The sequence below is a fragment of the Amia ocellicauda genome, chromosome 14 (genome assembly GCF_036373705.1).
Source record: "Amia ocellicauda isolate fAmiCal2 chromosome 14, fAmiCal2.hap1, whole genome shotgun sequence".
In the NCBI taxonomy this organism is placed as follows: Eukaryota; Metazoa; Chordata; class Actinopteri; order Amiiformes; family Amiidae; genus Amia; species Amia ocellicauda.
Genome location: NC_089863.1, coordinates 24,494,467 through 24,519,408, shown reverse-complemented (window position 1 = coordinate 24,519,408; position 24,942 = coordinate 24,494,467). Strand labels below are relative to the sequence as shown.

The window sequence follows — 24,942 nt, the reverse complement described above, 5'->3', positions numbered from 1 at the left end:
TGCAGGACAGGACTTGAATCGGCCAGAAGGTGACAGTGTTTGTGTGTGATGAGGTTACAGCTGGACAGGCAGCGGGGTCATCAGGGAGTCTACAGTCAAATGGCAGGGTTTAGTGAGACTGGACAGCTATAAGACACAGTCAGTGCGTCAGTCAGTCAGTCAGTCACTCGGTCAGTGTGTCAGTGTATGAGTCAGTCAGTCAGGGTGTCAGTCGGTCAGTCAGTCAGTCAGTCAGCGTGTCAGTCGGTCAGTCAGTGTGTCAGTCGGTCAGAGTGTCAGTCAGTCAGTGTGTCAGTCAGTCAGTCAGTGTATGAGTCAGTCAGTGTGTCAGTCAGTCAGTGTGTCAGTCGGTCAGTCAGCGTGTCAGTCGGTCAGTCAGTCAGAGTGTCAGTCAGTCAGTGTGTAAGTCAGTCAGTCAGCGTGTCAGTCGGTCAGTCAGTCAGTCAGTGTTTCACTCGGTCAGTGTGTCAGTGTATGAGTCAGTCAGTAAGTGTGTCAGTCAGTGTGTCAGTCGGTCAGTCAGTCAGTCAGCGTGTCAGTCGGTTAGTCAGTCAGAGTGTCAGTCAGTCAGCGTGTCAGTCGGTCAGTCAGTCAGCGTGTCAGTCAGTCAGAATGTCAGTCAGTCAGTCAGTGTGTCAGTCAGTCAGTCAGTCAGTCAGTGTGCCAGTCAGTCAGGGTGTCAGTGTGCCAGTCAGTCAGTCAGTCAGTCAGTGTGTCAGTCAGTCAGTCAGTGTATCAGTCAGTCAGTGTCAACAAAAAACAAGTATCCAGTACTACAGTCAGACAGACAGACAGACAGACAATCAAATCAGAAGGACACAGACTCGGTCATAAAACAAACTAGAGTTTATTAGAATCCATTGTACGGAAAACAGACCCCCGTGGCCTAGCTTGTGGTTCAAAGGAATATATAGTCAGTGTCTCTGCAGCAGCAGTCCAGTCCAGTCTGGAACGGTCCGGTCCAGATGTTGATGCCATGTGACACCCTGACTGTCAGTCACATTGGATAAAAGGTAAATAACTAACTTATTGATTAATGCTATAATTACAGTGCAGCTCGGCACAATATAGAACAATATATTACAGTGCTGAGGCCACTGTGGATAAAGCTCTGTTACATGACTGTTAGTATTATTATTATTATTATTATTATTATTATTATTATATGCATGCAATGGTCACACACACACACACACTCACAAACACACACACAGACATACACACATGCAGACACACAATCACACACACACACTCACAGTCTTTTCTCCCTAATTACTTCTTGTCCCCAGTGGCACCTTGACCCATGACTCCAGGTGACCCCCAGGTGAACCCCACAGAGAGTCCTGAGCAGGGCTGGGTGTCACCTGATCTCTCTCTCTCTCTCTCTCTCCCCTCCATCTGGGGCTCGGCCCAGGCGGTCCCTCTCTCTGGGGCGGAGGGTGTCGGTGTTGTGCTCAGTGGAGCCCCCGGTGGCGGCTCTAGGAGTTGCTGCTCAGTCTGCGTCGGAGAAGCGTAGCTGGTTTGGTCTCGGTGTCCTCCTGGTCACTCTCACACTGCCTCTGTAACACACACACACACACACACTGTTAAACACTGTTACACACACACACACTCTCAACATTACACTCATTTACACACACACACACACACACACACACACAGTCACTGACACACTGCCTACACTGTTACACATGCACACACACACACACACACACACACACACTGACGCACTGCCTACACTGTTACACACACACACCATCTCAGAGTGTCTGGAGGGGTTAAAAATAATAACTCTTAATCACTCTCTTTTCCTCTTTTTCACTCCCCCTCTCTCCCTCTATCTCACCAGCTCCTCTCCTGCCTTTGCTGAACTCTTGCACAGCAGATGCAGATGACACAGTCTGTTACACGCCCACACCATCTTATAGGAGACCTGGAGAGAGAGAGAGAGAGAGAGAGAGAGAGGATTAATAGACGGCACATTAAACACATACAGTGGCAGTTAGTCTGTGCAATTCTACCATTGGGCACTAGGTGGCGGACTTGAGCTGCAAGAACTAATCACTGAAAACTAACACACATGAATCCACTGACAGATCAATATATCGTCCCACAGTGCCCACCTTCCACTTCCTCTTGGCGTTGAACCTCTTGAAATTCTTAATGTTGATGGAGGAGCGATTGCGTTTGGCCTCTTGCTTCTTGTTGAGAGGCTGAAGAAAGAGAGAGAGGGAGAGAGGGGGAGGGAGAGAGATGATTGAGAAAGAGATTGATTGTCATCTGTCAGTCTCTCTGTGTTTGCATATGTACAGACGTGGCCAAAAGTATTGGTACCCTTGCATTTGATTCAAATAATGCACCATTCGCCCTGAAAAGTGTTGAAATTAAAACATCTTTTGTCTTCCATATATGCATGTATTTGGTTTGCAGTGGAAAAACAAACTGTGAAAAGAACTGAATTCTTGCTTATTTTATAAAGACATTCTAAAATGGCCTGGACAATATTATCGATACCCTTTAGAAGGGGTATGACATAATTGTATTGTAGTGATACCTCAAGAAGACCATTCTCTCTTAATTAGTACCACAGGTGTCTTCAATCGCATCATCACTCATTCAGCCAGTTTAAATGGAGAAAAGTACTCACTCTGCTGTTCTGTGTCACTGTGTGTATCATACTGAACATGGAAAAGAGAAGGAAAATCAGAGAGTTGTCTGAGGAGGTTAGAAAGAAGGTAATAGCCAAGCATGGTCCTACAAGACCACCTCTAAAGAGCGTGATGTTCCTGTGAGCTCTGTTGCTAATATTATGAAGACGTTTAAGGCCCATGGGACTGTAGCCAACATCCCTGGACATGGCTGCAAGAGGAAAATTGACCCAAGAATGAAGAGAAGGATTGTTCAAATGGTGGAGAAAGAACCAAGAAAACCCTAAAAACAGATCCAAGCCAATGTTCAACCTCAAGGTGCAACAGTTTCAAGTCACACCATCCATCACTGTCTGAATGAAAATGGGCTCCATGGTAGAAGTGGTAGAAGACCCCACTTCTAAGAGAGAAACACAAAAAAGCACGACTGGAGTCTGTCAAAACTCTACAAAAGTAGAGCTTTTTGATAAAACACAACAACTCCATGTTTACAGGGGGAAAAATGAAGCTTTCAAAGAAAAGCATACCATCCCTACCGTGAAACACGGCGGAGGCTCAGTGATGTTTTGGGGTTGCTTTGTTGCCTCTGGCATTGGTTGCCTTGAATCTGTGCAGGGCACCATGAAATCAAAAGACTATCAAGGCATTTTGGAGTGAAACGTACAGCCCAGTGTCAGAAGGCTGCGTCTCAGTCGCAGGTCATGGGTCCTCCAGCAGGATAATGACCCAAAACATGCCTCAAAAAGCACCCAAGAATGGAAGAGAAGAGAACATTGGACTGTTCAGAAGTGGTCTTCTATGAGTCCTGATCTAAATCCCATTGAACATCTGTGGAAAGAGCTGTAACTAGCAGTTGGATAAAGGCCCCCATTACATAAGAGTACCCAACATATACCTGAGAGAACTGGAGTGGTTTGCTCCAGAAGAGTGGGCCAAACTACCAGTCAAGAAGTGTAGAAATCTCATTCAGAGCTGCAGACAGCGCTTGATTGCAGTTATTGTCTCTAAAGGCTGTACAACAAAATATTAGGTTAAAGGTCCCAATATTTTTGTCCGTGCCATTTTCATTTGTTTTACTATTTAAAGTAATATGTTACATCATAAATCAAAAGCAAAGTTTCTGTTCTATTGAATGTGAAATAAAGAATGGTGGATACCAAATACTTGTCAATTTCTACTTAGTTCAGAGAAAAGTGTGATTATTTTAAACAAATTGGAAGGGTACCAATACTTTTGGCCATATCTGTATCTGTCTGTCTGTCTGTCTCACACAGTCTGTCTGTGTGTCTGTCTGTGTGTGTCTGACTTTGTGTCTGTCAGTCCATCTGTCTGTCCATCTGACTGTGTCTGTCCGTCCATCTGTCTGACTGTGTCTGTCCTTCTGACTGTGCGTCTGTCCATCCTTCTGACTGTGTCTGTCTGTGTCTGTCGCTGTCCGTCCATCTGACTGTGTGTCTGTTCTCACCTTGATCCAGGGGTGTACAAGGCTCTCTTCTGCAGTCATCCTCTCCCTGCAGAGAGAAGACACACAAACACATGCAATCAACACTGATACACAAACATAAATACACACAGAGACACAATCCACTACATAGAGGAGGAGAGGGAGCGCAAGACAGAAAGGTTTTGGTTTCTGCACCGATTAATAGACTGACCGTCTCGATCCACCGGCTCCCGTATCGGTTACTACCTGGGGTCTTTGACCAGCAGCGTCTGGATGAAGCCCTTGGCCAGGTCACTGGTCTGCCTGAAGTGCTGCTCGTCAAACTCGTAGTTCCCTTCCACAATGTTCGTTAGCGTCTCCTCGTCCGTGTCGCCCTGGAAGGGGGATAGACCACTGAGCCTGGAAGATGGGGGTGGACAAAGCAGAGGTTCCTAGTTTAGTGCAGGAGCCACTGAATCTGTAAGACTACTGTGGAGAGACACAGTCCAGTCCAGCAGGGTCTCAGCCCTGGTCCTGCAGCGACACAGTCCAGTCCAGCAGGGTCTCAGCCCTGGTCCTGCAGAGACACAGTCCAGTCCAGTCCAGCAGGGTCTCAGCCCTGGTCCTGCAGAGACACAGTCCAGTCCAGCAGGGTCTCAGCCCTGGTCCTGCAGAGACACAGTCCAGTCCAGTCCAGCAGGGTCTCAGCCCTGGTCCTGCAGAGACACAGTCCAGTCCAGCAGGGTCTCAGCCCTGGTCCTGCAGAGACACAGTCCAGTCCAGCAGGGTCTCAGCCCTGGTCCTGCAGAGACACAGTCCAGTCCAGCAGGGTCTCAGCCCTTTAACCCCTCATAGCCCAGACCCACTCACAGGATATAGGTGATCACACCAATGCTCCTGGAATATAAAGAGAGAGAGAGAGAGAGAGAGAGAGAGAGAGAGAGAGAGAGAGAATCTATTTTTAGTTCACTTTCAAAAATGATAATTCTGAGTTGATGTGAATTGACTTCTGCAGGGGAGGGTTTGTGAAAGAGGAAGTCTGATCTCTGACACTTCTAAATGAAACAGAAATTCAATCCAAAGACACACATACAGACCACACCTGTGTGCCCAGACAGGCCACACCCACACCAAGACAGACCACCCCCCAGTGAAAACCCAGAATGCCGCAGGACTGACCACATGTCAGCAGCCATGGTCAGCGGCTCAAAGTTGATCACCTCAGGAGCTGAGAGAGAGAGAGAGAGAGAGGGAGGGAGAGAGGGAGAGAGATATTGATATACAATCTGGAAGACCAGATGGTCTCTCCTGCAGATGTTACTCTCGGCGGGCTGTGCCACTCACCGATGTACTGGGGGGTGCCACACATGCTCTTGTACTCCACCCCCTCCTCCAGCTTGTGGGCCAGGCCGAAGTCCACGAGCTTGATGTGTGGGTTCGGGACGGCCTTGTCCAGTAGCATGATGTTCTCCGGCTGCACCCGCCAAAGGACACGCCAAAGACATGCCATTAACACGCAAGCCAAGACCCACGCATACATGCCTCCTCACTCACGCACATACAGACACACAAACACACTCACTCACACACAGTGAGAGGGCCGGACGAGAGAGAGACAAAGACAGAGAGAGACAGAAGAAAGAGAGAGACAGAGAGAGGCAGACGAAGGACAGAAAGAGGCAGAGAGAGACTGTCAGAAGACCCGCAGAGATTGAGAGAGAGGCAGAGAGACAGACAGACACAGAGACACTCAGAGACACCGAGAGATGCATGGAGACACAGAGAGGCGGAAACGGAGAAACTCTGGCGCCACCTTCAGGTCGAAGTGGGCGATGCGCTTGGCGTGCATGAAGGCGGCGGCCGACAGGATCTGCTTCATGAACTGGATGGCGTCGCCTTCGGACAGACTCTCCTTCTCCGCGATGAAGTCAAACAGCTCCCCACCCTGGATCCTGTACAGCACAGGGGGACAGATGGGGACACACAGACAAGGGCCAAAAGGCAGAGAGAGATACAAAAAAAAAAAAAACTCAGCTTTCACACTTCACCACTCTCTCTCTCTCCCTCTCTCCCTCTCTCTCTCTCTCTCTCTCTCTCTCCCTCACTCACAGCTCCAGGATGAGCACCACCTCGGCCCGGCTCTCGAACACGTCCTTCAGGGCCATGACGTTGGTGTGCTGCAGGGCGGCCAGCACCTCCACCTCGCGCTCCACGCTGCCCCTCTCTATCCCCAGCCGGCTGCCCGCGCCCCGCCGCAGCTTCAGGAACTTGCCCGCCCACGGCGTGCCCGTCGCCCGCTCCCGCACCTCCCGCACCTGCCCGAAGTGCCCGCTGCAGGGAGAGAGAGAGAGAGGCGGTATGAGCCCGGGACGGCCACCAGAGGGAGGCACATGCAATTCGATATCCCTTTCAGACTCCCATTCAAGCCTTTAGGTCACAGAACTGGTTTACACGCCTGTACACACAGCGGCCAAGGGCTTTTACATATGTGTTTACATATATATCAATGAATTAATTCATCAAATAAAATGTGAGTGAGTGCGTGTGTATGTGAGTGTGTGATAGTTTGTGTGTCTGTGTGTCTGTGAGTGTGTGATTGTGTGTGTCTTTGTGTGTGTGTTTGTGCATGTGAGTGAGAGTGTGTGTGTGTGTGTGTGTGTTTATGTGTGAGTTTGTGAGTGTGTGTCTGTGTGTGTGCGTTTGTGTATGAGTGAGTTTGTGTGTGTCTGCGTGTGTGAGTGAGTGAGAGTGTGTGTTTGTGTGTCTGTATGTGAGTGTGTACAAGTCAGATTGGATTCCTCCCAAAACACGCACTACAGTTCATATTTACACCCTACACACCTTAGTAGACACAAATACACACACTCACAAAGGGGAAAAATCGGCCTGATTTGTGGACTTTAAAAAGGCATTCAATTCATTTCAGCTCTCTAAACGTCTGCAAAGCGGCGGAGGGGGTGAAGTCTACGGCATTGTGAAGTCAACGTATTCCGAAAACAAACGTGAAGTGAAAACTATTAATAAATACGCACAATTAAGCAACCAGCTCTGCCCAGAAAAGGACCCACTGGGCCAGCGGGTTCTGAGGCTCACAGAACCGGGCCGACCGAAACCAGTGAGCTCCAGATCCGAGCCACAGACACAGACAAACAGGAGAGCTGTGTAATACAGCTGGGGGGGGATTAGGGACTTTAAAACTGCCAAATAAAAAGTATTGGAATTTGAAGTGTGTGTGTGAGTGTGTTTGTGTGTGTCTGTGTGTGTGTGTGTCTGCACGTCTCTGCGTGTCTCTGCATGTCTCAGAGTCTCTCTGAGCATCTCTCTGTGTCTCTGTGAGTCTCTCTGTGTCTCTGCGTGTCTCTGAGTCTCTCTGTGCCTGTGTGTCTCTCTGTGTCTCTTGTGTCTCAACTGCCCAGCACTGCCCAGCACCCAATCTCAGACAGGTCTTCCACATTCTCCAGCTTAAACAAAGACATCTCTCAACACGGCCAGCCCTGGATGGCACTACTAGCATCTCTAAATCTCTGTGTCTGCACGTCTCTCTGTGTCTCTGTGTGTCTCAGTATCTCTGTGTCTCTCTCTGTGTCTCTGCTTGTCTCTCAGTATCTCTGAGTGTCTCTCTCTGTGTTTCTCTCTGTGTCTGTGTCTCTCCGTTTCTCTCTCTCTGTGTCTCTCTGCGTTTCTCCATGCGTCTCTCCGTGTGTCTCTCCATGTGTCTCTCCGTGTGTCTCACCTGCCCAGCACTTCCCCAATCTCATACAGGTCTTCCACATTCTCCAGCTTAAACAGAGACATCTCTCAACACGGCCAGCCCTGGACGGCACTACTGCATACTGCACCGGACCCCACTGGACTGGACCTGCAGAGAGAGAGATGGGGCGCGTGAGGGAGAGGAGGAGGGACATTTTCACTGGATTTGATTGGAGGCTACACACGTTCTGACCACAATCTTTCGATTAATGAATTGTGAGTGTGAGTTTGTGTGTGTGTGCATCTCTGTGAGTGTCTGGTTTTCCTCTCTCCTGATGCTCTCGCTCTCTCTTCTCTCTTTTCCAAATATTTACCCAGAAACCGTCTACAACAAAGAAAAGACCATTTATTTATCGTCCCAAAAAAAAAAAAAAAGAATGGGGCCCGGGACTGACAGTATGTTGGAACCTCTTCTCTCTCTGTCTCTCTATCTCTCTCTCTCCTCCTCCTCTACCTCTCACCTTCTCTACCTCTCTCCCTCTCATGCTCATATCCAATCTCCCTACGCAATCACAGTGGCTCCGTGCTGCTGTGCCGAGGGGAACCCGACACCCACCCCTGGGGCAGAACTTGAGCAACTCCGCGTTTCCATTTATTTTGTTTCCCAACCTCTTTTTAAGGAAACGTGTTCCTCGTTCAGTTCCCCTCTCCGCGGTGTCTCCCGCTGCTCTGGCAACCCCGGCCTCGCCGATCAGCCTCATTCTGACTGGGAATGTCAATTTAAAGTTGTAAAACACTGCAATCGCAGGGGCTGCTCTTACTTAAACTGCAGATACGGGCCTCAAAGCTATCAAGACTGATATCTGCGGGAGATAAATAAGAGCCGCTGATACGCAGGGCTGACGTTCGTGCGTTTACTCTTTTGGGTGTAAACAGCCCCCCCCGCCTTTCTCTCTCAGTCTGTTTACAATTATAGTGCCCCCGGGGCTGAGATCTGGAATGCCTTTGATGAACTCTGGAACACAGAATTCCAGCTGACCAAAGAAGCTGAAGGGGCGAGGCAGTGTGTGTGTGTGTGTGACTGTGAAAGAGTGTGTGCGTGTTACAGGGTGTGAGAGTGTGTTACAGTGTGTATGTGTTACAGGGTGTGTGTGTATTACTGAGTGTGTTACAGTGTGTGTTAGTGTGTGCGTGTGTGTTATAATGTGAGTGTGTGTGTGTGTGTGTGTGTGTGTGTGTATTACTCTGTGTGTTACAGTGTGTCTGTTACAGTGTGTGTTAGTGTGTGAGTGTGTTACTGTGTGTGTTAGTGTTACAGTGTGTGTGGGTATTACTGTGTGTATTAGAGTGTGTTATAGTGTGAGTGTGTGTATTACTGTGTCTGTTACAGTGTGTGTTAGTGTGTGAGTGTGTTACAGTGTGAGTTTTATTGTGTGTTACAGTGTGAGTGTGTGTTTGTGTTACAGTGTGAGAGTGCGTCACAGTGTGTGTGTGTGTGTGTGTGTGTGTGTGTGTGTGTGTGTATGCCCGAGTGTTACAGTGTGTGAGTGTGTACGTTACAGTGTGAGTGTGTGCAGGGCTGGCCCTAGCCTTTTGGGGCCCATAGATGGGATTTTATTGTGGGGCCCCCCACCTTGTAGCAAAACATTTTAGTGGTGCCCATCTTTATGGCAGAGACAAAATGTTGAGGTAAAACTAAGAGAGACACAATCATTGAAATAGTGCACATCACAGAACATGTATTGCACTTTAACATACACTGAAATGAGTGGCAACTGCAGTAGGCTAGCTATCAAAGTTACCCTCCACCACAAAACCAGTCACTTCAATCCATTTGCAAAGAGCAAAGGGTTGTCTTGTTGTTCAATACTTCATTTTAATGATCTTACCGAGTGTTTTTTCACGTCACTGACAGAGGTACGGCCGTGAATAGAAGAATTTGGTAAAGGTAGGATTGCAACACGATGTACATGAACAGTGCACAACACACCCACAACATATATAGAGCATCATGATAATAGGAAACAAAAGCGATCCGCATCAACGTCCATCAGCAACTTACTTTAAAACCTTGAAACCCACAATAAACGGACCAGTTATCTTGCACTTTTAAAACGTGACCATTAAAAGGTGACCATATATTATTTCAGACAGTATGGATGGAAATAAACTTTTTTGTGGCGGAGCGTCACATAGCTGATTTTCTCATGTAAAAATGTAATGCATCAATTATCAGACTGCAGCAGCATTTAGAACTAGCCACAGGGCACTAATTCTGTCATTGCTCCTTAACATTTGGTTGGCTAGTTGTCTGCTTACATGGTATGTTGTGTTGATTTCAAAGCTAACTACTGATTCCGATTGAAAATGAGTTCAATAATAGTTAGCTTGTTGCATGCATTTAGGTCACACACAAGCATCACTCGACACGTGAGGTGACATTATGAATAACGGCTGATACATGCCTCTATCTTGCGCCTTCTTGTCCTCGTCCTTTTTCTGCACTCTCTTTTAAAAGATGCCGTCTCTCTCTCCACCTCAGCCTCTCGCATCTGCAGCGCGCTGTAACCCGCGCCTCACCTGCCCCTCCCCACCAGTGCACGTTTTTAGGCGTGCTCACGCTAAAGTGCTTGGTTGATTTATTTATGTCATATTTTAGGGGCCCTTTGCTATTCTGGAGGCCCGGAGTGTGTGTGAGAGAGTGTGTTGTGACAGAGTGTGTTACAGTGTGTGTGTGTTACAGTGTGTGTGAGAGTGTGTTATAGTGTGTGTGTCTGTGTCAGTGGGTGTCTGTTACTGTGTGTGTTAGTGTGAGTGTTACAGTGTGTGCGTGTGTGTTACAGTGTGAGTGTGTTAGTGTGTGTGTTACTATGTATGTTACAGTGTGTGTGAGAGTGTGTTATAGTGTGTGTGTCTGTGTCAGTGGGTGTGTGTTACTGTGTGTTAGTGTGAGTGTGTTACAGTGTGTGCGTGTGTTAGTGTGTCTGAGTTACAGTGTGACTGTGTTACAGTGTGAGTGTTATGTGTGTTACAATGTGTGTGAGTGAGTGTTATAGTGTGTTTTTGTGTTACAATGTGTGTGAGTGTTAGTGTGTGTGTGTGAATGTTATAGTGTGTGTGTGTGTGTGTGTTATAGTGTGTTTGTGTTACAATGTGTGTGAGTGTTACAGTGTGTGTGTGTGTGTGAATGTTATAGTGTGTGTGTGTGTGTGTGTTATAGTGTGTGTTTGTGTTACAATGTGTGTGAGTGTTACAGTGTGTGTGTGTGTGTGTGAATGTTATAGTGTGTGTGTGTGTGAATGTTATAGTGTGTGTGTGTGTGTGTGTTTGTGTTACAATGTGTGTGAGTGTTACAGTGTGTGTGTGTGAATGTTATAGTGTGTGTGTGTGTGTGTTATAGTGTGTGTTTGTGTTACAATGTGTGTGAGTGTTACAGTGTGTGTGTGTGAGTGTTATAGTGTGTGTGTGTGTGTGTGTGTGTGTTAGCTATGCACATCTCTCTTGAATCAGTACAGCTGCCAGGCTGGGGAGCTGCTTTATGTCCCCGCTCTCTGGGACCCGTACACTTTTATTGACCCTGGACAGTTTCCAGCTGCGTTAAACGCCACAAAACGAGTCTGACTAAAAACAACACGAGATCAAAGCAAGGCAGAGCGGCGCTGTGTTGGACTGCTGTATTGTGTTTTAATATTCTTGTTGCACTTGACAAGGCCAGGTGTGTGTACCCTATAGTCAGGTTCGAACCCCAATCGAAATGCTGTTAACATGTCAATACTGGACAAATACGCAACGAAAACTGCCAAGGTGTTGTGTGGGACAGACAAAAAGACACAAAATATATTATTATTAATAATAATAATAATAATAATAATAATAATAATAAATGATTAATTATGGCATGCAAGTCCACTTTCTCCTGGAGTTGCCCTTGTAGTTCTGCGCTTTTGTCATGGCTGTGTAAATTGCTCAGTTGTCCTGGCAAGAAATAATGACTTATACTAATAATAGTAAAATAAATAAAAATGACATTTACATTTTAGGTTCAAGTTAAATACCAGCTAATCTGAATGGGCTGGTTGCTCTCTCTCTCTCTCTCTCTCTCTCTCTCTCCCTCCCTAGTTGTTCCTAGTAAGTTCGGTGCTGCACTATGGAGCCAAATCCGCTGTCTTTCTCTCTCTCTCCCTCCCTCTGCCTCTTTCTATTATTTTCTGTCTTTCCTGAAACACAAAGCTGTTCTACAGGTCTGTCCACTTCCCCTCCCGCTCTCTCTCGCTCTCTGTACACTGCACTCACTGAATGCCCATGTGGGCAGAAACCAAGATGCCATAAAGTTTGCAAACTGACACCATCCAGAGTGGGGGACAGACAGACAGACAAACACTGTGGTCGGACACAACAACAACCCAGCAGAAACACGACAATCGCAAGTAACAGCCACAATCGGGTGCAGTGGCCACCCAGCGAAACCCTGCGCAGACGGAGCTGTGGCCAGGCATGCGCAGACGGGCCCCTGCAATTGTAACGGAGGAGGAAGTCGCTGTGATAAGCAGAGCCGAGCCGCTTCCCCTCGCTGCACCCACGGCTCTGGATTCCTCACATTTCTGCTCAACCAACCCCCAGAGCCGGGAAAGACATCAGACTGGAGACAGGACTGAAACGCGCCCACGGTCTGTTACACAAACACACGCTTTCTCAAACACACACACACACACACACATAGGAGACACACATCTGAGGCCCAGTTCAGTCCAGTCAGGGACTCTGCTATAGAGTCCAGTCCAGTGCAGTGACTCTGCTATAGAGTCCAGTCCAGTCAGTGACTCTGCTATAGAGTCCAGTCCAGTCCAGTCAGTGACTCTGCTATAGAGTCCAGTCCAGTCAGCGACTCTGGTATAGAGTCCAGTCCAGTCCAGTCAGTGACTCTGCTATAGAGTCCAGTCCAGTCCAGTCAGTGACTCTGCTATAGAGTCCAGTCCAGTCCAGTCAGGGACTCTGCTATAGAGTCCAGTTCAGTCCAGTCAGTGACTCTGTAGCAGTCCAGTCCAGTCAGCGACTCTGCTATAGAGTCCAGTCCAGTCAGTGTCTCTGCTATAGAGTCCAGTTCAGTCCAGTCAGTGACTCTGCTATAGAGTCCAGTCCAGTCCAGTCAGGGACTCTGCTATAGAGTCCAGTCCAGTCAGTGTCTCTGCTATAGAGTCCAGTCCAGTCCAGTCAGGGACTCTGCTATAGAGTCCAGTCCAGTCCAGTCAGGGACTCTGCTATAGAGTCCAGTCCAGTCAGTGACTCTGTTATAGAGTCCAGTCCAGTCCAGTCAGGGACTCTGCTATAGAGTCCAGTCCAGTCAGTGACTCTGCTATAGAGTCCAGTCCAGTCCAGTCAGTGTCTCTGCTATAGAGTCCAGTTCAGTCCAGTCAGTGTCTCTGCTATAGAGTCCAGTCCAGTCCAGTCAGTGTCTCTGCTATAGAGTCCAGTCCAGTCAGTGACTCTGCTATAGAGTCCAGTCCAGTCCAGTCAGGGACTCTGCTATAGAGTCCAGTCCAGTCAGGGACTCTGCTATAGAGTCCAGTCCAGTCAGTGTCTCTGCTATAGAGTCCAGTCCAGTCCAGTCAGTGACTCTGCTATAGAGTCCAGTCCAGTCCAGTCCAGTCAGTGTCTCTGCTATAGAGTCCAGTCCAGTCAGTGTCTCTGCTATAGAGTCCAGTCCAGTCCAGTCAGTGACTCTGCTATAGAGTCCAGTCCAGTCCAGTCAGGGACTCTGCAGCAGTCCAGTGACCATGACCATGAATTTGCACTGCTTGTCGATTATGTAAGGAGCTGCACAATGTGAATTGCAGCACAGCGCGACTGAGAGACAGGCACTACCGGTTACAACACCTCAGCAACGCGGGGCCGGTGCGACACTGCGGGAGAACCGAGACCCGGTACCGAGCATCGAGCATCGAGAGAGAGACAGAGAGAGAGATGGTGCTCCCGATGCAATGTGCAACGCATACTGATACACGCAACAGCACCGCGGGCAGCGTTATATGGTCGGTGGGGGGAGGAAGAAAATACAATCTTGCTTTGGTGACACGCACGAACTCGCATTGCAGAGAGAGAGAGAGAGAGAGAGAGAGAGAGAGAGACAGGGGGGGGGGGGTTTGCACAATAACAACCTTCATCATAATCACAACAATTCAGACGCACGCAGACTGTCTTTACCTGCGTGAGGAGCTGCGCGCCGGGGCTGCGGTGACGGATCCTACCGGAGAGACGGCCGTGCGTGTGGGGAAGAGGGAGAGAGGGAGAGAGAGAGAGAGGAGGATGAGCAGCAGAGGAGTGTGGAGCCCACCTGTAGAGGCTCGTCGCTGCAGGTCTGGGGGGCGTCCGTCCAATGCAGGAGAAGTCGGCTGTGCGTCGCGATGGGAGGGGGGAAATGTGTATTTCAGAGCTGCGAGTTGATTAAAACAGGAAACAGTCTGGTTACTCAAAGCCACTGCCTGAGCACACCGCCCAGCGAGGTGTGGTTATAGAGAGAGAGAGAGAGAGAGAGAGAGAGAGAGAGATCTGGACACATTTGCAAGAAACTGGGCTACAGGGTATGTGTGTTATTTAGTTTTAGTTTATTAGTTGTTGTTGTTGTGCAACATCTGTATGGGGGAGCACTGCCCCTGTCTGAAGTTTCTGGCTGGACACGGACAGACACCCCTCCCCCACTGCCCTCCAACCCGCTGCGCAGAAGGGGCTGTCCAGTAAACACACACACACACACACACACACACTGACACACACACACACACACACTGACACACACACACACACACTGACACACACACACACACACACACTGACACACACTAACACACACACACACTGACACACACACACACACACACACACTGACACACACACACACTGACACACACACACACACACACTGACACACACACACACACTGACACACACACACACACACAATTAAAATAGTCACACCAAGCATCCGCCCATCCAGAGCTCTTAGCTTCTTTAAACACTTTCACAGCTCTGTGTCTCTGCGTTCAAGCACCAGAGATCAAGGCCGGCCGCTGGAGAGATGGATGACTTCAGTTCCCTTTACTGTCCAGAACCGCAATAACGGTTAATAATACAAAAACTCAAAACAGCAATATGTGTGTGTGAGTGTGTGTTGTTGTGCTTCAGACCAGCGTAACGACCAGCCCAGGGTTAGTGTCCGGACATAAACATGCGCAGGAACTGTACCGACCGGCTCTGTTCCTCTTATGAGGAAACCAAGCCCCGCTCCCACCGCCTTGCGCCCCCAACCACACACACACGGACACACACACACAGACACTGACACACACACACACAGACACTGACACACACACACAGACACACACACACACTGACACACACACACACACTGACACACACACTCACACTGACACACACACACACAGACACTGACACACACACACACAGACACTGACACACACACACACTGACACACACACACACACACAGACACACACACACTGACACACACACTGACACACACACACACACTGACACACACACACTGACACACACACACACACTGACACACACATACACTCACACACACACACACGGACACACACACACACACACACGGACACACACACACACACTGACACACACACACTGACACACACACACACACTGACACACACACACACAGACACACACACTGACACACACACAGACACACACACAGACACACACACACACACACACTGACACACACACTCACACACACACTGACACACACACACTGACACACAGACACACACACACTGACACACACACACACACACATACTGACACACATACACTGACACACACACACTGACACACACAGACACACACACACACTGACACACACACTGACACACACACACACACTGACACACACACTGACACACACACTGACACACACACACACACTGACACACATACACTGACACACACACACTGACACACACACACACTGACACACAAACACACACACACTGACACACGCACACACTGACACACACACACACTGACACACGCACACACTGACACACACACACACTCCTCTGCTGCACTTCCTCCGGGGATGTAAGACACTCTATTACAGCGCTGTCCTGCTGAAGGGGCTGTAGGCATGACCGCGGGTTACAGAGCATCTGGCGCCCCCTGCTGGGAAAATGAGAGAAGTGCATTTTTACTGTGTACGTGTGTTTGTGTGTGTATGCACATTATTATTATTATTATTATTATTATTATTATTATTATTATTATTATTATTATTATTATTATAGTACAGAGTCACACTGTGTAGAGTACAGCACAGAGCCATACACACTGTACAGCACAGAGCCACAATGACACTGAGACACAGCACAGCTGAGAGCCAGGGAGAGGGAACCTGACAGGGCGCAGGGCTGATCTGCAGGGCTTTGTCTCAGCCTTCCTGTGTGGTTTTCCTCCTATCTGAGTGACGCTCTCTATCCTTTTGCTTTCGATCTTTTGTTCTTTTCTGTCTGAGCTTCAGTCTTACCATTCTCTCTGTCTGTGTTTCCTGTAACTGTCTCCAGCGGCAGAGAGACAATGAGACCTGCCCCGTTACAAGCACACAATTTCTCTCTCTCTCTGTCACACACACACACACACACGTACATACACACAGTCACACACTCACGCTTGTGCGCACACTCACACTTACACACAATCCCGCCACCCCACACACACTCACACACACGTGGGTTTACATGCCAACAAACACAGAGACACACAGGCGCTGACGTAAATGTCAAAGACAAAATCTCTCTCTCTCTGTCTCTGTCTCTCTCCCTCTCAGTTGACGTCAGTCTGTTGCTGTTAGTCAGTCAAAAGAGCAGCTCAGACGAATTGTTTGCGACTCTTTAATGGATTTCGACTACCAATCGATTAAAGGTAAGATTTGCCCTTATAATAATAATAATAATAATAATAATGATGCTGTGACCGCTTGAGATGAAGGTAGAAATGTAATTTTATATAAAAATGTATATAAATTAACAAATAAATGTGGCTTATGTTTGTCTGCATCACCAGAGACAGTGAAGTACGCAAACACATAAAAGTATATGAAAATAAAGTCATAAATATGAAAATAATTGCTTTTCACAGCCATATATCCAGATCTGATGGATTTTTTTATACCTATTGTAACTGAAACTGGGGCTCTCTCTCTCCCTCTCTCTGTCTCTTTTTCTCTCCTCCATTTATTTAATTATTTTTACTTCATAGCAAAACTTCAACTTCCTGTTTGCCGAAACGTACAAATACAGAGAACGGGGGGGGGGGGGGGGTGTGGACAGATCTAAATTCTTTGAGTTCTGCATTCTTATATGTAGATGAGTTTGCAGACCATTCGTCCACATCTATAGTGATAAAAATGATAGCAGAAGTAGCAATATCTGTGTCTGTAGTGATGGCTACATGCACAGCAATGTGCATTAAAAACTATATACTGTGTTTTACAAATATCCTCAACACATGCAAAAAACTACATCAAATGTAAACAAACTAATTTACACATTTAAAATGTATAAAAACACATGTTAAAATAAAAATAACGTACTTTGGGATCTGAGATGTGTGGGCAGGTCACAGTTCTGGTTACAGAGCTGAATTAGGCCTCAGACTGGCCTTACTTCGTAGTTTTGGACTGAAGGCTTATTCACCTTTGGGACTGTGGTCTTGAGGTGATTGTGTTCTGACACAGCTGGACAGATGTTTCAGGGTTAGGCGTGTATTGCGGCGTTGGGGTGTTATATATTGTTTGTGCAGCTCGCACACTCAGTGCCCTTAGGAAAAACTTTACCTTCTGAAAAACAAACAAATAGTTGGAAAGTTTTGACATTGAAGCTGCACTCAACTGTTATCTGCACTAACTGCACTGTAGTAGTGTGTAGCTGCAGAAGTGTGTAGCTGGAATAGTGTGTAGCTGTAGTAGTGTGTAGCTGGAATAGTGTGTAGCTGCAGTAGCATGTAGATGCAGTTGTGTGTAGCTGCAGTAGCGTGTAACTGCAAAAGTGTGTAGCTGCAGTAGTGTGTAGCTGGAATAGTGTGTAGCTACAATAGTGTGTAGCTGCATTAGTATATAGCTGCAATAGTGTGTAGCTGCAGTAGCATGTAGCTGCAGTAGTGTGTAGCTGCATTAGTGTGTAGCAGCATTAGTGCATAGCTGCAGTAGTGATTTAGCTGGAATAGTGTGTAGCTGCAGTAGCGTGTAGCTGCAGTAGTGTGTAGCTGCATTACTGTGTAGCTGCATTAGTGTGTAGTTGTAGAAGTGTGTAGCTGCTTTAGTGTGTAGCTGGAATAGTGTGTAGCTTCAGTAGTGTGTAGCTGCATTAGTGTGTAGCTGCAGTAGAAACTCTCTTAGTTGCAGAGTAACAGTTAGCATTAGCTGCAGTGACCCACCCTGTGACCCACAGAAGCGTCCGGGGCCTCACAGCTCTGCGCTAGTGTTGTTGTGTCGACGCACATACAAAACAAAGAGATGAAAGCATCTGTGTGGTTTCCCTGCTGCTGCTGACCTTCTCACACTTCAGTCAAGAGCGTCTAAGAGCGAGAGAGGGGGGGGGGGTGAGAGAGAGAGAGAGAGAGAGAGAGAGAGAGAGAGAGAGAGCACACCTGTCAGATCTGTACACACACACACACACACACACACACACACACACACACTACACCACTGCAGTGCTCAGCGCACCTGCTCTCTCGCTCACTTCCCTTTTCTTTCTAAACCAGATCTAATCTGCCGTCTCCTGCTTTGCAGCGCTTTTAAAAATATGTATTTTCTACGAAGGACTGTAACAGCTGTGGCTCCAGAGACCGGCCCCGGTGCAGAAGAACAACTCAGAGTGCAATCAGCAGCTGTAGCAATATGAATAGTATAGTACATAAAGTATAGTATATTATAGTATAGTATAGTGTAGTACAGTATAGGGACCCAGATGGGAGTTAGCACTGTGTGGACTATAGTATAGTATAGTATAGTATAGTATAGTACAGTATAGAGACCCAGACTGGAGACAGCACTGTATGGACTATAGTAGAGTATAGTATAGTATAGTATAGTATAGTGTAGTACAGTATAGTATAGTATAGGGACCCAGACTGGAGCCAGCACTGTGTGGACTATAGTTTACTATAGTATAGTATAGTATAGTATAGTATAGTATAGTATTGTATTGTATTGTATAGTGCCTACACATATATTAGTTTGGATAAAAGCATCTAACTGTTATTAATATTATTCTTATTACTGTTAGAGGAGGAAGCGCAGCACAGAGAGGAGATACTGCGCTCTCTGCCAATCCCACACGAGAGACGACTGCCACGCCCACAGTACTCGGAGTCCCCGCCTCCACGCAAGGCTCCTCCAATCAGACCCCGGGGCAGCCTCAGGGTCCGCCCACTACAGGAGGGGGTGGCGCCGCCCAGGAGCCAGCCGGCCAATAGCAGGAGTGAGGTGAGCAGCTTCCGGTTCCTCCCCTTTCTGCTGCAGAAACTCATGACCTCTGATTCAGTCTGAATTTACTAATTAACGTCCCATTTCACTCAAACATGTTTCCTGGAGACTAGCTGCTATAAATGGGTTTCCACCAGCTTCCTAATGACACATCATTCAGGATAGGAAGTCACACAGTTTTTCAACAGATTCACGCTGATGTTGCGTGTCTTTCCCAGAGTGTGTATGTGTGTGAGTTTTCACTCTGGTCAACTGGTTGAAAGCTGATGCCTCTAGCACAGAGCAGAGCAGCACAGTCCTGTTCAACGAGCACAGAGCACTACAGCACAACCCTATTCAACAAGCACAAAGCAAAGCAGTACAGCCCTATTCAACAAGCTGCAGAGCCCTATTAAATGAACACAGATACACGGATGGTTCGCTATGTAAAAAATAAACATTACAGACTCACTGTATATGTGTCTCTCTCTCTCTCTCTCTCACTCCCTCTCTCCCCTCGCCACCCGCCTCCGCTCCGTCTCTGCTCCCCACACCTCTGTGTGTGTGTGTTTTTGTGTCCAGAGAGAGGCCGGTGCCCCAGTGATGGCCCCCCTGTGCCTGGAGCCGCTGCCCCCCTCCCTTCGCGCTCACACCCTGCTGTGGTTCGAGAGGACACAGCTGCCCCGCCTCCGCCAGCCTGATGGCTCTCTGCCCGACTGGCTGCACGGCTTCGCCACACGCAGGTAAGAGTAGCAGCTGGGCAGCGGTGTGGCTGTAGGTGTGTGTGTGTGTGTGTGTGTGTGTGTGTGATGTTAATCAGGTGTGTGTTCCTCAGGGAGGCCGAGGAGCTTCTGAAGGACGAGATGCTCGGTTGCTTCTTGCTGCGACTCAGCGAGTCAAAGATTGGGTTCGTCCTGTCGTACAGGTACTGACACACTGACCCACTGACACACTCATACAGGCACTGACACACTGACCCACTGACACACTCGTACAGGCACTGACATACTGACACACTGACACAGGTACTCACACCTCTCTCTCCCGCTCTGTCTGTCTCCCCCTCTGCACAGGGGACAGGACCGGTGCCGTCACTTCATCGTGGAAGAGCTGAAGGGGGGCAAGTACGTGATCGCGGGGGAGGACAGTCACCATGGCAGCCTGCAGGAGCTGCTATCCCACTACAGCACTCACCCCGTGGGGCCCTTCGCAGAGATCCTGAGCACACCTTGCTCCAGAGTGAGGGCCAGGGGCGGGGGGGACTGCGCGTGTATCTCTGTCTTTGTGTCTCTGAGTCTATGTGTCTCTATGTGTCTCTAAGAGTCTCTGTGGCATCCACTGTCTCTCTCTCGCTCTTAAATCAGATTCAAATTCAAATTCAAATTCACAAAGCTTTATTGGCATGACTAAGTTACATCAGTTTTGCCATGGCAGTGACAGTCTTTCTCTCTCTCTCTCTCTGTCTCTCTATCAGGCAGGTGGCGGCTGTAGGGAGTTCTGGTGGGGGGGGACAGGGAAGCTCTGTGTGGCCCCCCCTACAGAGAGACAGACAGGGGGCGGCAGGCTAGAGAGGAGGCAGGCCCCCGCGGACTCCACCACAGCCCAAACCGCCCAGCCCCTGAACAGCGACACGGCACAGTACGCAGTGGTCAAAAAGCCTCTGAGGAAGTCAAAGTCACTCATACACACACATGGTGACATAGCGCCCCCTGGGGAGGAGGTGAGGACTGGTCAGGATGGGGGAGGGAGACTGGCACCAGTGCTATGTGGACTATATTAAAGTATAGCAAAGTATAGTATAGGGGGCCCAGCACTGTTCCATATCTAATGACTTTGATTATTTTTTCTCAGTTTGTGCCAAGGGAGCCCGGAGCCAAAGCGCCCCCCACTGACGAACATGCAGATGCCCCCTACGCTCGAGTCAACAAACCCCCCAGAGCCACCGCCGCTGCCGCCACCGCTGCCTCCACCACCACCACCACCACCACCACCACCTCCTCCTCTCCCCCCACCGCCGCCTCCTTCCCTCTCTCACGCAGGGGCTCAGGGGGGGAGCAGAAGTACTGGGAGCTGGTGCCCATGCACACGTACGAGGAGACGGGCCATCTGGCCACACCACCCCACCAGGGCCCAGTGGAGGAAGACATCGCTTTCTATGCCATGGGCAGGAGCGGCGGCATGGCAGGTGGCGGCATGGCAGGTGGCGGGGGGGTGGGCGTCGGTGAAACTGCCGGAAACAGCGCAGGTGAGAGAGTGTGGTGGGGCTATGGAAGGTACAGGTCAGAGGTCAGAGGGCAAAGGGTAATAACTCCCAGCGACCTTATCAATAACTGAGCGACCCAAGAGAAAATAGAACACCAATTTCATTTAGAAAGAAAAATGTCTGTGAAACACCATACTTCCTGGTCTGGGGAATTATGGGAATCAGGAGGACTGACAAGTCTGAATTGCATTTCTTCTTCTCCTCCTCACAGCCAGTCCGCAGAACCACCTGTACTCGGAGGTGAACCTGCGCAGGGGCCGGGAAGGGGCTGCTCAGGCCTTCCCCCCGCCACCCTCAGCCCCAGTTTGCATCCCCAACACGGGCCGCCATGCCCCAGAGCTCCCCCAGCGCCCCCCACCCAGGAGTGTGGGGAGCCCCTTGCGTCAGGACTGCTTGACACAGGTATAACTGTACACATATATACACACACAACTGTCTCTGCAGGACCAGGGCTGAGACCCTGCTGAACTGGACTGTCTCTGCAGGACATTGCTCCTCCATAAAATTATATCTCCCTCTCTTTCTCTCTCTCAACCAGCCCGAGACACCCTTTAACCTCCGTGCAGGGTTGCCCCCGCTTCCCCGCAGTGACAGAGGAGCAGCTCACAGCGGGACATCCATTTACGAGCATATCAGAGAGCGGGGCACCCCCCCATTGCCACCGCTGCCACCCCCCAATAACCGACACCGGGCACAGCTCTGAGCAATTGGTTGGGGGGGGGAGGGGACCTGCACTTTGTTTCCTGGTTTTAAATTGAGGACTGAAACAACAGAAGAGGAAGAGAGCAAACACACACACACGCATCTATCCACTCCTGTACTGACACACAACACGGAAAGACCAAGCAATTACTAACAACAACAGATGAGAAATCAGAGACACAAAAGCACAATGTTCTTTTTGTAAAATCTTGTTTTATTACAAAAGAAAAAAAAAATGTACAATGCAATGTACATTAGTATCAGCCACTGACTGCCACGCTTTACTGCGATTGGGATCAAAATAAAGGAATAAAACAAAAATACTGATCTCAAAACAAAACAAAAACTCCTTTCTTCCTGGCAGCAATTGACTATTTATTAGTCTTTTCAAATCTGATGACCCCACACCCTCCTCCTCTTCCTCCTCCTCCCCCCCCCCCCCCACCCAGTCTGGATGTTGGTTTTCAGGTTCTCCGAGTGTTGTATTCCTGTCTGCAGGAACCCCAGAGGGGCCGAGACCCTAAAAACCAACTAACTCCCACAACCAAACCCTGCATATATACCCCCCACCCCCTCCCAGGTCAGTCCAGTTACCCCCCCAGGCTGGTCCCTCAGTTCTTCTTGCTCTTGGGTGTGTCGTACTTCCTCTTGCTCGAGTACCAAAGCAGCAGGGGAATGCCGATAGAGGGCAGGGTCATGACCCCGAAGGCCGCCCAGTCCAGCTGCTCAGAGAGAGAGAGGGTCAGAGAACAGAAACATTTGAGGTATTTTCACTTTATAAGAACTGTCAAGGGTGGCGCACAGACTCACATAATGTGGAGAGAAACGCCGGTCAAACTCTCTCTGAGCCAGGATGCCACCCTGACCAGGGGCACTGGTGTAGCCCACCTGGGGGGAGAGAGAAGGATTAGCACTCAGTCATTTAGCACTCAAAACAAATATTAAACAATACAAACGATAAGTAGAAACAGCAATAAACAGTCTGACAGTCAGGGCAGGACTCTGCTGGGATGGGGGTGGGAGCTGACTGCCCCGTCTTTGAGAGGTCAAAGGTGAAAGGTGACTCACCACGACCTGGCCTCCCTCCTGTGCCAGGTAGCTGACGCTGGCGGAGGTGAAGTTGAAGTAGCCGGCCTTCAGGGGGCGCAGCACCACAGTGTGAGACACGTTGCTGGCGCTGAGAGAGGGGTCAAGGGTCAAACTGACTAGAGGCTGGACAGGAGAAGAGAGGCAAGAGGTTGAAAGCAGGGCCACAGGGCCTAACAAATACATTCCAAACCCCTTATCCCAGGACCCGTGTGGAAGGATACGGGGCGATCCGGTCCCACTTGACGTTGAGCATTCCCGACACGATGCCGAAGTCCTCCGGGGGGAAGGAGTCGTCAGAGAGCTCAACCTCCAGAGCAGCGCTGAGGGAGAGAGGCGGTCAGTGTCCAGCGTAGGCATCACATACAGTCCAATACACCCACAGCACACACGTGTCCAGTCTGCAGGATCTTCCCACCGCAGGCCACTTTGCAATTTCACAGTTTCCATTGACAAATACCAGAAACCACGGAAAATCACAGAATTCGGGGCGCTCCTCTTCTCTGCGGTGCCGCCCCCCGCAACGGGGTCACGACCCCAGCGCCGGGACCCTACCTGGTGCCCACGTTGTAGATGTTGTACTGCAGGGTGAGGTCTCGGCCCTCCACGGCGTAGCGGTTCAGCAGAGACTTGGACGCCAGCAGCCGGGCCCCCTCCTCCGCCCGCCCCAGCGCCACCACGGCAAACACAGCACACAGCCACAGCACCCTCATCTGGCCGGGGGAGGGAATTACACAGTTATAACACACACATAACACCTGGAGAACACAAGTTACACCACCTGAGCTGCTCAGAACCGACATCTAGAAGAGAGAGCTCAGTGTGCACGCAGGAATCAGTGCAAAAGCATCTAAAATGTGTCAATATACAGTTATTCATATATGATGTGTTATCTGAATGTGCTGTGATAGGATAGGAAAAATGAAAATAAAGGAGGGAATGGAACGAATTAGACTGGAAAATCAATCCCAACAGATGCAAAACACAGAGAAAGTTAGCCGCACACTTCATACACTGTTAGTGAAGGGTCCAGACTGTGATGACGTGTACAAAGACATACACCGGCGCATTTGCAACACAGATCACGTATGCACAGTTAAAGTGCGACTCTCAGGTCACATATATGGTATATAATCTATAGCATACGGGTTATATGCGAGAAGTACGGCAACAACACGGCATTGTTGCCGTACTTCTCTCATATAACCCGTACGCTTACGTGTCCAACACACACCACGACCGGGCGCTGCGCGAAACACCGCACTTCCATTTCGGCGGCTCTTGTGGCACCAGCCTGACACCTACTCGTCTTCTCACAAACTGGACGCTTTACTCCGCAAACAACCGCAAAGCGGGCTCTTTTAATTGAGATACGAAGCGACAAACAGCACCAGCGCGTATCTCACCTTCTGTCGCTCGGTTCTTCACAGGAAAGGACTGCAAGCGCGCAGGCGCAGCAAGCACCACGGTCTCGCTCCCTGTGACGTAGGGCGAGCGAGTGCGCAGGCGCCGGCCCACGCTGATTGGCTCATTACTCCAAAGCTCTGTCCAATCAGCGCTAAGAATCGCATCCCGTGTTTTTCTATGATGTTGATCTCATATATATACAGCTCTGGAAAAAATTAAGAGA

The 24,942-nt window shown here is 49.1% G+C and overlaps 3 protein-coding genes across 6 annotated transcripts; 1 reads left to right on the top strand and 2 right to left on the bottom strand.

The window, feature by feature from the left end:
* Positions 1-831: 831 nt before the first annotated feature.
* Positions 832-14,270, bottom strand: LOC136767506 (death-associated protein kinase 2). 3 transcript variants are annotated; one of them, XM_066721316.1, is made up of 12 exons: positions 14,093-14,270; positions 7,805-7,930; positions 6,181-6,402; positions 5,885-6,023; positions 5,416-5,545; positions 5,251-5,299; positions 4,942-4,968; positions 4,339-4,491; positions 4,114-4,159; positions 2,124-2,213; positions 1,847-1,933; positions 832-1,559 (listed from the first exon to the last, which is right to left on the bottom strand). In XM_066721316.1, the coding sequence occupies exons 2-12, from the start codon at positions 7,864-7,866 to the stop codon at positions 1,479-1,481; spliced, it is 1,086 nt and encodes a 361-aa protein (XP_066577413.1). In that variant the 5' UTR covers positions 7,867-7,930; positions 14,093-14,270; the 3' UTR covers positions 832-1,478. The 3 variants fall into 3 exon arrangements, with proteins under 3 accessions (XP_066577413.1, XP_066577412.1, XP_066577414.1); XM_066721315.1 differs by having other exon boundaries at positions 13,963-14,099; XM_066721317.1 differs by lacking the exon at positions 14,093-14,270 and adding an exon at positions 8,136-8,158.
* Positions 13,975-22,572, top strand: LOC136767505 (uncharacterized). The gene is made up of 10 exons (XM_066721313.1): positions 13,975-14,114; positions 16,625-16,719; positions 19,083-19,282; positions 19,844-20,004; positions 20,097-20,186; positions 20,335-20,500; positions 20,736-20,981; positions 21,113-21,506; positions 21,736-21,926; positions 22,063-22,572. The coding sequence occupies exons 2-10, from the start codon at positions 16,692-16,694 to the stop codon at positions 22,225-22,227; spliced, it is 1,641 nt and encodes a 546-aa protein (XP_066577410.1). The 5' UTR covers positions 13,975-14,114; positions 16,625-16,691; the 3' UTR covers positions 22,228-22,572.
* ssr2 (signal sequence receptor, beta) lies at positions 22,420-24,809 on the bottom strand. Of its 2 annotated transcripts, none has more exons than XM_066721319.1 (6): positions 24,719-24,809; positions 23,868-24,025; positions 23,537-23,635; positions 23,295-23,403; positions 23,037-23,114; positions 22,420-22,948 (listed from the first exon to the last, which is right to left on the bottom strand). In XM_066721319.1, exons 2-6 carry the CDS (start codon positions 24,023-24,025, stop codon positions 22,838-22,840), a joined length of 555 nt encoding a protein of 184 aa, XP_066577416.1. In that variant the 5' UTR covers positions 24,719-24,809; the 3' UTR covers positions 22,420-22,837. The 2 variants fall into 2 exon arrangements, with proteins under 2 accessions (XP_066577416.1, XP_066577415.1); XM_066721318.1 differs by lacking the exon at positions 24,719-24,809 and adding an exon at positions 24,547-24,597.
* Between the last annotated feature and the right edge of the window lie 133 nt (positions 24,810-24,942).

What these genes read in the sequence shown, in the direction of transcription:
- LOC136767506 (XM_066721316.1), bottom strand. Translation starts at nt 7,866, where the DNA reads ATGTCTCTGTTTAAGCTGGAGAATGTGGAAGACCTGTATGAGATTGGG. An exon ending in GTGGTGCTCATCCTGGAGCT is followed by an intron (nt 6,024 to 6,180) that starts GTGAGTGAGGGA and finishes TGTGCTGTACAG; the next exon opens with GATCCAGGGTGGGGAGCTGT. An exon ending in CAAAGGCAGGAGAGGAGCTG is followed by an intron (nt 1,560 to 1,846) that starts GTGAGATAGAGG and finishes TGTGTGTTACAG; the next exon opens with AGGCAGTGTGAGAGTGACCA.
- LOC136767505 (XM_066721313.1), top strand. Translation starts at nt 16,692, where the DNA reads ATGGATTTCGACTACCAATCGATTAAAG. An exon ending in GGGTTCGTCCTGTCGTACAG is followed by an intron (nt 20,187 to 20,334) that starts GTACTGACACAC and finishes CCCTCTGCACAG; the next exon opens with GGGACAGGACCGGTGCCGTC. An exon ending in AACTGCCGGAAACAGCGCAG is followed by an intron (nt 21,507 to 21,735) that starts GTGAGAGAGTGT and finishes TCCTCCTCACAG; the next exon opens with CCAGTCCGCAGAACCACCTG.
- ssr2 (XM_066721318.1), bottom strand. Translation starts at nt 24,582, where the DNA reads ATGGAAGTGCGGTGTTTCGCGCAGCGCCCGGTCGTG. An exon ending in TCGCGCAGCGCCCGGTCGTG is followed by an intron (nt 24,026 to 24,546) that starts GTGTGTGTTGGA and finishes TCCCCCGGCCAG; the next exon opens with ATGAGGGTGCTGTGGCTGTG. An exon ending in AAGTGGGACCGGATCGCCCC is followed by an intron (nt 23,404 to 23,536) that starts GTATCCTTCCAC and finishes CCCCTCTCTCAG; the next exon opens with CGCCAGCAACGTGTCTCACA.